Source organism: Perissodus microlepis, chromosome 7 (assembly GCF_051167445.1).
Source record: "Perissodus microlepis isolate ML-2025 ecotype Zambia chromosome 7, ASM5116744v1, whole genome shotgun sequence".
In the NCBI taxonomy this organism is placed as follows: Eukaryota; Metazoa; Chordata; class Actinopteri; order Cichliformes; family Cichlidae; genus Perissodus; species Perissodus microlepis.
The window spans coordinates 47,206,074-47,218,327 of NC_140467.1; the positions used below are offsets into that span (position 1 = coordinate 47,206,074).

Below are 12,254 nucleotides of genomic sequence, written 5' to 3' on the forward strand. Positions count from 1 at the left end.
GGCGCCCCAGCTGCCGGAATATTACTGTTTTTTTAGGATTTTTTTTTTTTTTACGGTGTATGCAAAGCTGTGATGGTTTTAAGGATAAAGTCAGTTACAGGCTAATTCCCATTTGGGGATGTAATCCTGCAGGTTTGTGCCAGCAGGATTACATCCCTTTATGTCGTAGGATGATGGTGTGTTATGTTCGCTGTCAGACTGGTATTTTTTGGCTCACACTGCTGACACAAGTTACAGCACCATAGCAACATAACAACCCCCTGCAATGAAGCATAATTATGATTTAATATGACTGCAGTATGTCTTGCATGCTTGTTTATGTAGTCCAGAGTCTGTGTTGTGGAGGATGAAATAATAGTTTCATATGAAAGGTTACAGAGATACAGTTATCTGCAGGAATTTGCACATCAGCAGCGATTGTGAACACTTATTAGCCTGCAGAGTAAAGGCATGTTCCATTTATTAGAGAGCACCACATACTGTCAGTTTCATTCGAAAAGACAACTTAGAAAAAAATGGCTGAAGCAAATGCAAATGCACACTAAGGCACATTTACTGACAGGTGACATATAAACATGAGAACAAGCTTCTCTGACTTTGTCCTCACTCTCTTCAAAATACATTTAGAGTTCATACACATACAGATACACATTAAAACCCCAAAGTGAAAGGCTAGCAAGTTTGGAAACTGTCTCATACAGTGGAGCACTTTTAGTTAAGCCAAGCCTCCACACACAGGCTCAGCTGTTCAGCCTCTGTAGCTCAGAGGCTGCTCGGCTCCAAATATACAGATCAAAACAGCCTTCAGCACAAGTTCTCCTTGTCCTCCTCCAAACCAGGAGAATCCAGAACCTCATTTTATACATACTGTATATATATAAATGTATATATATTTATACATGCTTTTCTTGCATTGCTAATGTTTCTGAGTAACAATATTCGGTGTTAGTTCATTTCTGTGGATTGCTGAATAAGTGATAACTGTTGATTTTACTGGTGCCTGTACAATAAACACTCTGATCTTGTGACATGACACTAAAGCAAAACCAGCCTTAAACAAATAGGAGCAATACAAAAATGACACAAAGCTACTAAAACAGCAGCTGGCAGTACTCCTGAGGATTTCTATACATCTAATGGTTTGTTCACATGACAGGAGTTTACTGGAGTTTATGGAGTGCCGTATCTTTGTGCAGTCCTTTTTCTTCCATGTCTTAGTGTCCATGTGTCGCCCACGAAGGGCACTATCTGGTCAGCCGGATCAACTGTTATCACTGCCTGCCAAATGGTGTCACAGCCTTTTCCAGGATAGCAACAGTTTATTTAGTGTGGTGCAGCCCAGCAGCACTTAGTCAGAGGGTAGATGAGCCTGTTCCTCCACAGCAGTGGAAAAATCACCCGTGCCAGCACACCAGCAGCTAAACACAGCTCTCCGACTGATATTTATCATAAATCCTGGACGGCATCTTCTTTGCTCTCACACTTCTTTGAAGAGTGTTAAAAGGAACTGTATAAACTCCCATAAAGTGCACCGACAGATGCACTTTATCCATAAATGCCTCGGTGCCGTTCACAAACCTCCGACTGCTTAAGCGAAGGTGACAGCTATCATCTTTTATGTATAAAAGATTCCCAGACACGTTCCTCAGCTAGGTTCTCATACAGAATTTGTGAGGGCTTGCTCTGCTGAGTCGGGCTTTAAAGTTGAGCCCGTTGCATTGCTGTCCATCATCATGCCAAGCTTCTCCGTCCCATTCCTTGGTTCCTCCCTTTGTCTGTCCCTTTGCAATCTCCTCCTATGACTGAGAAAGAAACAATCATGGCCAACAATCAAGAGCCAAGAGCTAATCATCAGTATGCAGCAGGCATCCACTCTGATCCTTTACATGCATTCCATACAATGGTGAAAAAACATTTCATTTAGCCCCTCACATGTACACAGACTTACCGTGAACAGATGCAGATGAAAACAACAAGAAGAATTAATAGCACAAGCCCTGCGATGGCACAGGTAATTATGATTCTCTGTTTGCCTTGTGTCTGCCCCTCCAGGTTTAGGTACTCACACCTGGAACCAATGTAACCGATCTGACACCTGCGACAAAGAACATAAAATGTGTTCCTAACTTCATTTTCGTGTGCATTTTTCTTGCAAGGCATCTGTTCGTCTACTTCTTTAACATGCTTGGAAGGAACCCTGGAAACATTGTCGTGCAGGAACATAAATGACAGGGCTTTCTTTTGCACCCTGTTGTTTGTTCAAATAAACGTCCTTGTTGTCAGTCTCTTGTCACTGTCTCTGCTCCACAGCTAAATGATTTTGCAGAATGAGTTTTGTTTAAATTACATTTTGCACAACTTGGAAACAGAGTTTGGAAATCTGCGCCTCACCTGCAGGACGGTGCATCCTGGTCCTTAATGTAACGACACTCCCCATGGATGCAGTAATACTCAAGTTCCTCTGGGCATTTTGAGAAGTGCCCATTCGACTGTCCCGTATCTACTGTGTTTTCTGGAGGAGTAAAATGTGAGGAAAGGGGAGGAGTCTAATCATTGTTAGCAAGCACGTATAGAAGCTCATAAATACAGAAATTAAACAGTGAAATTTGTCAGTTGTTCTATATAAAGCATAGTTTTAATCAGTTTTGGTAAAATAGTCTACTCTATGATAATGCCTGTTACCATCAACAATGACCCTGTCACTATTACTAGGCATAAAATAGTTCCTTATGAAAGCCCTCGCAAAACTACAACTTGGGCTGGTAGCTGGAGTTTGTTCCCTTTAACCTGAGATAGATGAACTGTGTTCCCTTGTTACTTGTCTTTTAAAAGCTACTCAAATGCTTATATGTAGCTATGGAGACCTCCAACTGTACTTATGGGGAAAATGTGTATGTTGCATATCGAAGCTATTTTCTTGATCTTATGCCAAATCAAAAATATACTTTGTTTAGAAAAAACAAAAAGCCTTTTTTGTTTATGGTTTGAAAAAGTGAAGCACAAATTTTTTTATTAATGTTACTATTTATCAAATTCTAACGTCACTGATTATATACAAAACAGATAGATATATATGTCGAGCATATAGACACTGAGTGAAGTCAGTGTGTTAGTGCCTTAACCCTGCGTTCTTTCTAATGGTCAACAGGGGGAGACTATTGCGACTGCCAAAAGAAATCAGATTGTAGAGAAGTCTTTGAGTAAATTATCCTACGTTTGATTTTGGAAAACATTTTCTTAAAGGACTCAATGTTTTAGAGCCTTCTTCAATACAGCATAATGCTTATTTTGTAAATTATGGTTCCAATAAAATGGTTACCCCTGAGAAGTCCTAGCGCCATGTGCTGTTCTTGATTTCAGGTATCGGTTGCACTAAAACAACTTCTAAGAATAAGCTGTATCATTACCTAATCAGCTCATTTCTCAAAAGATAGCAAGACCAAGTTCAAGTTAGAGCCCCTGCTGCTTTTCAGATTTCTGTCTTTCATATTGCCTACAGTGTATGGCTAACACAAAAAGATTTTCTTTATGTGCCTAGTATATAGGCCTAATGGAGATTTATCAGTCACCTTGTCTAAATGAACAAATGTACCAAAAGCAAATGAGCTCATTTCTCCAAACGTCTATTTCTGTAACTGTGTCATGATCTTCTTTGATGTACTCCCTCACCTTCTGGCATGGCATGATGTGTGTGTATATATATAGACTGTTTGTAACACGATCCACTGAAGAACTGTGCAATGCATGCCAGGAAAGGCCTGGTGTCATCGAGATCTCATTAGACACGTGTCTCTACAACTTGAGCTCCAGAAGAGCTGGGATGCTGTGCAACATCTCAATAATAACTGAATATGATGATTTGCAAATCTCCTTATTCCATATTTTATTCATGATAGAACATAGAAAACATATCAAATATATGAACCGAAAATCCTTTAAGAAAAAGTTTGGCTCATGTTGAATTTGATGGCAGCAACATGTCTTTAAAAAGTTGGGACTGGGCCATGTTTAACACCAGTCTGTAAACAATTGCAGGACTTTTGGGAAAGGAATGTTTTCCCATTCTTATCTGATATGAAATTATAGCTGCTCAACAGTCCTGACTCGTCTTATTTTCCATTTCATGATGCATCAAATGTATTCAACTGGTGAAAGATCTGGACTGCAAGCCAGTTTAGCCCCTGAGCTCTTCTACCATGATACTTATTGGCCTTGGGGTTAGGGTTAGGCTTTGCTTTGGAGACTTTTGAGCTGAATGCTGATCATAACCAGATTGCCTTTGTCCTCCTTAATCCGGAGCACACCGTGATCCTGTTTTACAAAAAGAATTTCAAATTTTAGTTTGTCCGATGACAAAACAGTTTTCCACTTGCCCTCATTTTAAATGAACTTTGGCTCAGGCTGCATTTCCGGATCATGTTCATGGCTTTTTCTTTGCACGACAGAGCAGTTGTAGTTGGCACGGTGAACTGTGTTCACAAACATTGATGTCTTGAAGTGCTCCTGAGTCCGTGCCAAAACGTTCCTGCCAGAATCATACCTGCTTTTAATGCAATACTGATTTTTAGCATTGTCTCTTACCCACAGAGAATTCTCCAGATTCTCTGATTATTTTGATGATATGATAGTATTATTACCATAGATGATGAGATATTAAAAGTGCTTTGAGAAATATCATTCTAAAATTGTTCCACATTCCACATTTATTTTGCAGATTGGTGAACCTCTGCCCAACTTTACTTCAGAGAAACTCTGCTTCTCTCATAGGCTCTTTTTTAACACGTTATCGTGTTAGTGACCTATTGCCAGTTAACCTAATTAGTTATAAAATGTTCCTCCAGCTGTTTTTTTTTTACCACTTACTTTTCGGTCTTGCGTTGCCCTCATGACAACTTTTTTAAAACATGTTGTTGCCATTAAATTCAAAATGAGCTCATATTTTTCACGTAGTAGTAAAATATTCCAGTTAAAAGACCTGACCTATTTTCGAAATCATCCTGTTTTTGTTCACATTTTTGAAGCATCCCAGCTGTTTTGGAAATCAAGTCGTTTCATTAAAATTCTTTACAAAATGAAATGGGATTCTGTTTTCATCCTCTCCCTTTTCTCTATCACAGACACACATGATAAAACACACCCTGACAGCTGCTGGTTAGCCATGAAGATGAACTTCTGACCACCGGTTTCATATAACACTTCTTCTGAATACCGCTATCTTTACAAGCGGCTCTCATGACATTATCTTTGAATATTGAGCTTGTAAAACAATAGTGCTGTGACATCAATGAGAGCGCTTCACTTGTTAGCTGAAACACGAGACCCAGTTTGCTGTCATGACCTCAGTGCTGAAAGGAAAAATCTCATGTTACGAAGTTTAAAGAGATAGTCTGGGAAGTAGCTTTATTTGCTGTCTTGCCAAGAATTAGCCGAGATGGGGCAACCGATACCACTGTCACTTCGTGAGCTATAATGCTAACACTAGCTGCTGGTTTGCTTAGCAGAAACAGTGGAAAACAGGACATAGCTAACCCGAACAAGTCTTTAGACCCTATAAAGCTCACAAATTAAAATACTACGTCTTTAAAAAAAAAAAAATCACAAATCAAAGTGAAAAGCGGTGCTAAATAGTGTGTTTCAACCTGTTTCTGCGCTTTCTGCACACCTTAGCTAAACAACGGTGATTGTTTTATAGATATACAAACATAAAGTCAGTGTTTTCGTTTCAAATCTTAAATAGAATCTATTAATTTCAATTCTTTTCAAACTATTAATTTGGACTGATTAGAGCTTTTCTATTATATAGTCAGCTATTATTTTAATTTTATTTTGTGTCTTTGTTTTATATTCATTTTAGTTTCTAGAGTGAAAGTGTAAGTTTTAGTCTTTTTTAATCATTATTGTATAGAGAGCAGAATTCAGATGCGAGAATAAGGAAATCAGTAAAGGTATTACAATAAAAACTCTGAACTTTCTGGAAGAAGTTCACATACAGTCTTCTAGATATCCACAGTCTCAGTAAGCATGTCCATCAATGTCTAATCAGCAAAGTCGATACTAAAACTAAGCATAATTCCTCAATATTTTTTATTTTATTTTAGTTAGCTTCCTAAGTTCAAAAAATTATCTAAATTAATCTTAATTTTCCAAAAGAATACACACACACACACACGTATATATATATACACACACACACACACACACACACACACACACACACACACACACACACACATATATATATATATATATATATATATATATATATATATATAAATTAGATTTTAGGTACCAAAAATGATTTTTTTTTCCCATGCAGTACAATGCAGTATATTATTTAACATAAAGTTGTCACTACACCAGGAATAGTAGGAGACTACCTTTGTTGTTGAGTAGTTACAGTAGTTAGTAGTACAAGATAAGAAAATATTGGTGGTTTGAATTTGTGCTATTGTACTTAATCCCATAGAAAATACAACACCCATGTTATGGGTCTTATCTAGTGGTTTATTTCCCCCAAAATCCATCTACCAATGATGAAATTACAGTTAAAATTTGTTTAATTACAGAAATTACCCAGCAGAGGTTGTTGACAATACCTCTGTACTAAGGGTTGATACATTTTATATTGTGTATTGTATATTGTGACTCCTCAACAATATACTTATCCAAGTGTGTCTCATACCAACATCTGTCTTACTACTTCTACTACTGAAAAAGTCAAACCAAAGAAGCAGTTATGATACCGTCACAGAAACGCCCCCTACACCACCTTTCCATATCTACCTGTGCAATTGTCTCTGTTGCCATGGAGATGACAGTCGGACACAGTTCCAGTGGGAGGCGCGTCTGTGGCATTCCACTCTGCCAGGCAGTATTTGCATAAGGTCAGAGCTGCAGCCAGGAGCACAAACAAAAAGGCAATCACACACAACCAACGTACGTACACCTGCACATTTTAACCAGTGTTTAGCCGCATTGTACTTACAGGATCTGGATAAGAGATGACAGGACTTTTACTACTCTATAAACATCCTCTATTACTTTTCCTGGTGACTGTATTGGCAAATAATTGTTTTTTTAATATATAAACCTATAGAAAGGACAATATCACAAACAGTTTCCAAAACTTATATTAAGGGAAGCCTGATTTGATGATGATTAATGATCACAGAAGATGCACATTCCTTGTGTATGAGCTCTTCATTTAATCATTAACCACAAGTGAAGCTTGTTGTACAAGTACAATTATTCCACAAGTTGCTTAGCAGGGAATTGCCCGTAAACTTGTTTTGGCTCCATTATTTTGATAACACATGGTTTTAATACCAGTCAAAACAACATAGAGCTATTCAAATGACACTTTAAAAACTAGATATGAGAAGAAAACTGGAACCGTACAGGACATGCATTTAAAACAAGAACTATTTACATATCATTTTAATATTATCCTTTTGGGTTTTTAGCCTTCTGCTTATGGACAATGAGAAAGAAAGGTGAACAAGAGAAAAGATCTTACCGATTACTATTCCTACATAGAGTCTGTACACTTTGGCCATCTCCTCACTTGATAAAAGTTTTCATCCAGTATATTAAAGTTCAGTGTCATTAACAAACAAAAGTCAAACTGGTTCAGTCCTTTTTCAGGGGTCAGCGACCTTTGAAAAAGGTGTGGAAAGGCTGTGGAAGTTCCCCAGTGGCGTGTCGTATTGTGGTTCTTCATTGATGGTGGCTAATTTCATAATCAACCGGGAAAGCTTGAAGCTATAACCAAAGCACGTCCAGTCCAAAGCTCGCTGACTCTTCTGTGACTGACCTGAGCTGCTGGGTGTGAGAACAGAAAAAGGAGGCGGCACTGAAACCGAACTCCGATCCCCGCCCATACTTTTAAAGCTTTAAAGGAGAAGACAACTCCATTCAAGCTATTCTGTTTATTTTCTCTTTAGAGAACAAGTTGCCTTTATACCTGAGATTTGCTTTCTTAAGAATGAAATGAGAGGTGGAGCATTCATTGACAATACGTGGCACCGGTTTAGCTGAAAAGGACTTTAGATTCTATTTTTAATTTTCCATTCCACTGTCCTTCCCTCATTCCCTGGAACAGAAAGCAGATAAATGTAGATGGATGGGTAGGAGATAAAATCTGATAGTAAAATAGATGACTGGAACAGTTGGATTCCTTGCAGGTCTGCACTGATTCCTGGAGAGTTTAAGGAAAGTGAAATAAAGTTTAATGTGGAAGTTTAAATGGTTCTAGAAACCTTCTTTTACTTACACTTTAAACTTCAGTTACATCATTTCATTTATTCATTTGACTACTTTTAGGTGAAAACTTTCGAAGAGTAAAGAGTTTAAAAAGAAAATAGGAGTGGTGGAGAACCACTCGTCATGGGAAGTCCCTCGGCTTATCGAATAGCATAGCTTTAAGGTCACATGATCCAAGCCTAACTATCAGCTTTATGAAAAGGGAAAGTTTTATTTCTAATTTTAAAAAGTGGAAAGGGTGTCTCAAAGCACAGCTGTTCACAGGAGAGAGGCCCAGTAGCTGAAGGCTCTGCCTTCCATTCTACTTTTGTAAACTCTAAACCTGACCAGAAGATGGTGTAATTTCACACTTTTCCATACATTAATAAGTGGAGTAGAGGTGGAGTTTTTAAAGACATAGTAACAGGTCTTTGAGAGCCAGAATTCTTGCTGATTGCCAGGTGTTCAAATACTTATGTGCAGCAGTGCTATACAAATAATGTCATAAAAATTATACAATGTGATTTCTTGAATTGTTGTTTAAATGCTGTGTGACACAGTGGGAATGCACCGACAATGTGAATTTCAGACCCTCAGTCTCTAGATGTGCAAAGCTGGTAGAGACATACCCTAAAAGACTGGCAGCTGTAATTGCAGCAAAAGGTGGTTCTTCAAAGTATTGACTCAGGGGGCTGAATAATTACACACACCCCACTTTTCAGTTATTTATTTGTAAAAAATGTTTGGAATCATGTATGATTTTCGTTCCACTTCTCACGTGTACACCACTTTGTATTGGTCTTTCACGTGGAATTCCAATAAAATTGATTCATGTTTGTGGCTGTAATGTGACAAAATGTGGAAAAGTTCAAGGGGGCCGAAAACTTTTGCAAGCCACTGTATTTTAAATTAGTCCCCAAATGTGATTTTTCTTCCCACAAAACGTTTTCTTTCTTTCTTCACTATGAGAAAATAAATGTTGATTAGCTGAGGTTTGTCCATTATGAGTTTTGTCTTGGATTCTATTAGAGAGACTTATATATTTATTGTAAATTAGATTATGTGCAGAACATTTCCTTTGATTTGTCTGCAAAAGATGAAAGACATCACCTAAGTGCAAAACTCACCAGGCTATGAGGCTGTATGTGTACCTATAAAACAATTACCAGCACTTCTAAAGCTCAGAGCTTAACACCCATTTTATTTTTATTTTTATTTTTATTTTTTTATATAAACATATATCTACACACTGACTGTAAATACATGCTTACATATGACAATACTGTCTTAAATCCCTCTTCTCTGACACTCTGAAATCCAGACTTCTGCCTAAATAAACTACAAAGATACACGAGAAATGAGAACTAGGAGTTTATTTAAAGCATCTGCAGAAACCGCTAAAGCCTTGTTTGCAGAGCAAAGGTTGCTAGCAAAGGAGGCATCATGACAGGAGAGCTATTGAGACTCGCCCATGCAGCGACAGGAAAAGGAAGTGATAAGGCAGAGCTGTCTCGTGACTGGCTAGACTTGTTTTAGGGAGATTAAACAGTTTCTTGAACAATGTAGACATATAAAAAAAGTTCTGTTTTAAAATAAAATATACAAATGAACTGACTAAACAGACAACGACTTATGTAAACTGTCGCGCACAAATACAATGAACAACATGGTTTTTATATAGTTTGTAAAGCACCTTCTGCACAGAGTGCATTTATTTTATTTTATCTAAGCATTCTCTTCAGCTGGAACATCCAAAAAGTTTTAAAAGGCTCAAAGGATAAATGAAAAGTGGCATTTTGTCTTTGCAGTTTTGAACAGGAAGACCCAGTTTCCTCTCTCTGGCTGTGTTCCTGACTTAGACTGAACATCAGGAAGCGCAGACGCCACGAGATTCCAAGGCATAATTTAGAGCTCAGCAACAAACATCCGCTTTGAAAGCTTTACAGATAATCACTGTAAGACTGTTTGGTGCAGAAATTGCGTTTTCACAGCACTTTGTAAAAGCAATTTAAAAGAAAAACTGAAAAGACTGTATGTTCACGGGATGTGCTTTAATGTGTTTCACCAAAAAATTGATGATTTACAAAACTGTGTAAAAACATTTTTAGAAAAACATGAAATTAAAATCTATTACACTATTAAAAAAACAAAGCAAAATTAATATCTTCTTTGAGTGGGATGCCACTTGTATCCACTTTGTCTTCCACTGCAAAAGGTGCAAAACGTTTTATTCCACATTTGAAATCGAGACATAATAACAGGCGTTACAAAGAAACAAAGCTGCACATTTTATGGACCCTGACCTTCACACTATGGCACAAGAGCGTGGTTCTCTGAAAGGGTTGCTGCCTGTGGGGACTCCGACCAGCAAGGCGTCTTTTCCTGCGTTCTGCAGACAATACTGCTGGAGCTCTGCAGCTGCCTGGGACACCTGGAAGCAGAAACAGAAAAATACACTCAGATGGTACAACTTTGTAACTCACATATACTTTAAAAGGATTAAAAAACACACACACACACACACACACACACACACAAATCAAGTGCAGGCTTTTTGTTTTCTAGGTTGTGCAAAACCAAAAACTTATATGTGTAACTGACACCCAGAGTTTATTAGCATTTACAAGAGCAGATTTGATAAATTAATAAATTCCTTCATTTAAAAAAAACGAAAACATTCATAAGATAATATAATGCTTATAATACAGAATACAGTGATAGTAATACAATACATAATACAAAATTATAAATAGTTAAATACATTTATAGATTATTAGGGTTGTAGTTGAGGTGGCACTAACTATTTTATATTGAATATACTGATTACCCAGTTTATTTTTTAAATTAAGTAATACTTAGTAAATAACCCAAATCTTAAAATTATTCACAATAAATTGGAATTTAGTAGTAAAAAAGCTAATCCAGCTTATATTTATAAGCAGAAATCTTGAACTTTTTGGAGTTTTTGCATTAAAAATCATTTTTTGACTTAATGATTAATTAATGGTGTGTTTTATATTAATCTAAAGCATGTATGTATTCATTAAACTATACAGAGTGACTTTTCTGTAGTGTGATACCATACACTAAGTGTTTTAAATAAAATAGATTAAACAATCTTATTCTAAATCGTATTCTAAAATTAATCTAGTTGCACTTTCCCAACATTCATAACGTACATATTAAACAAAATAGTTACATCAATCAACAAAAGCTAGTTTGTAGAAAGCAAGCAGTCGTGTTCTGTAAAGATGCCAGCTATACCTTGATTCTTTCCACACTGGCCTCAAGCTTCAGTTGTTCTACCAGCCGTCGCATGTTGGATAAATTGGAATTGGAGGTCATGTTGTTTGTAATTGTTTTGGGAGAGAAAAAGTCCTTGGGAAGGAAAAAGGGGGAAAAAGATGTCTCTTTAGTCTTTTGCTCTCAGCAGTTGCCTTTACTAATGGGCAGCAAATGCTGGACAGGAACAGAGTGGCCGGGTTTCTTTCCAAATGACCTCAGTGCACTCAGCTGAAGAAATAAGGAGTGATACAAACACACTGACCTCCCTGTGTACTAGAGACTTCATAGAAAAGTGTTTTAGAGCTGTATTTTAAAAGGGAATTCGAGCTCCATTCACCCAGATTAAAAGTACTAGTATATTCAAAACAGACTGTAGTCATTTATATTTAATATATTTAATAACATATTTAATAATATGGGTTTTATAAAATATAGCTTTTCTCAAATATAGCACAAATACATCTGGAATCTACCATTAAATATCTTTAATGATTTTAATGAGGCTTAGTATTCAGTAGCTTTATGTACATAAAGGTTTACATAAAATGTTATCCAGTACATCTCTGTTATAACAGATGATGTCATTAGTGACATTATTAATGAATCCTTTCATTTTTGTTTCGTTGTTTTCCTCTGTTGTGTTTTAAATTTCTCTCCCTTCTGTTGTTTTTGATACAGAAGCTCTTTTAATAAATTATTATTACTGTGAAAATGATTTATCCTTTTCT

The 12,254-nt window shown here is 36.9% G+C and overlaps 2 protein-coding genes across 2 annotated transcripts; both read right to left on the bottom strand.

The window, feature by feature from the left end:
* btc (betacellulin, epidermal growth factor family member) lies at window positions 1-7,793 on the bottom strand. Its single transcript, XM_084935500.1, has 5 exons — window positions 7,517-7,793; window positions 6,784-6,891; window positions 2,392-2,512; window positions 1,949-2,095; window positions 1-1,802 (listed from the first exon to the last, which is right to left on the bottom strand). The coding sequence occupies exons 1-5, from the start codon at window positions 7,554-7,556 to the stop codon at window positions 1,658-1,660; spliced, it is 561 nt and encodes a 186-aa protein (XP_084791626.1). The 5' UTR covers window positions 7,557-7,793; the 3' UTR covers window positions 1-1,657.
* A 2,478-nt stretch (window positions 7,794-10,271) lies between these two features.
* Window positions 10,272-11,750, bottom strand: gng10 (guanine nucleotide binding protein (G protein), gamma 10). Its single transcript, XM_084935501.1, has 3 exons — window positions 11,506-11,750; window positions 10,545-10,672; window positions 10,272-10,447 (listed from the first exon to the last, which is right to left on the bottom strand). The coding sequence occupies exons 1-2, from the start codon at window positions 11,584-11,586 to the stop codon at window positions 10,547-10,549; spliced, it is 207 nt and encodes a 68-aa protein (XP_084791627.1). The 5' UTR covers window positions 11,587-11,750; the 3' UTR covers window positions 10,272-10,447; window positions 10,545-10,546.
* Between the last annotated feature and the right edge of the window lie 504 nt (window positions 11,751-12,254).

Bases quoted from the DNA above. Each gene is read 5' to 3' on its own strand.
- btc (XM_084935500.1), bottom strand. From the start codon at position 7,556: ATGGCCAAAGTGTACAGACTCTATGTAGGAATAGTAATCG. The intron at 2,096-2,391 runs GTGAGGCGCAGA...TCTTTGTCGCAG, and splicing joins CAGGATGCACCGTCCTGCAG to GTGTCAGATCGGTTACATTG. The intron at 1,803-1,948 runs GTAAGTCTGTGT...TTTCTTTCTCAG, and splicing joins TTCATCTGCATCTGTTCACG to TCATAGGAGGAGATTGCAAA.
- gng10 (XM_084935501.1), bottom strand. From the start codon at position 11,586: ATGACCTCCAATTCCAATTTATCCAACATGCGACGGCTGGTAGAACAA. The intron at 10,673-11,505 runs GTATAGCTGGCA...TTCTGCTTCCAG, and splicing joins CCAGTGTGGAAAGAATCAAG to GTGTCCCAGGCAGCTGCAGA.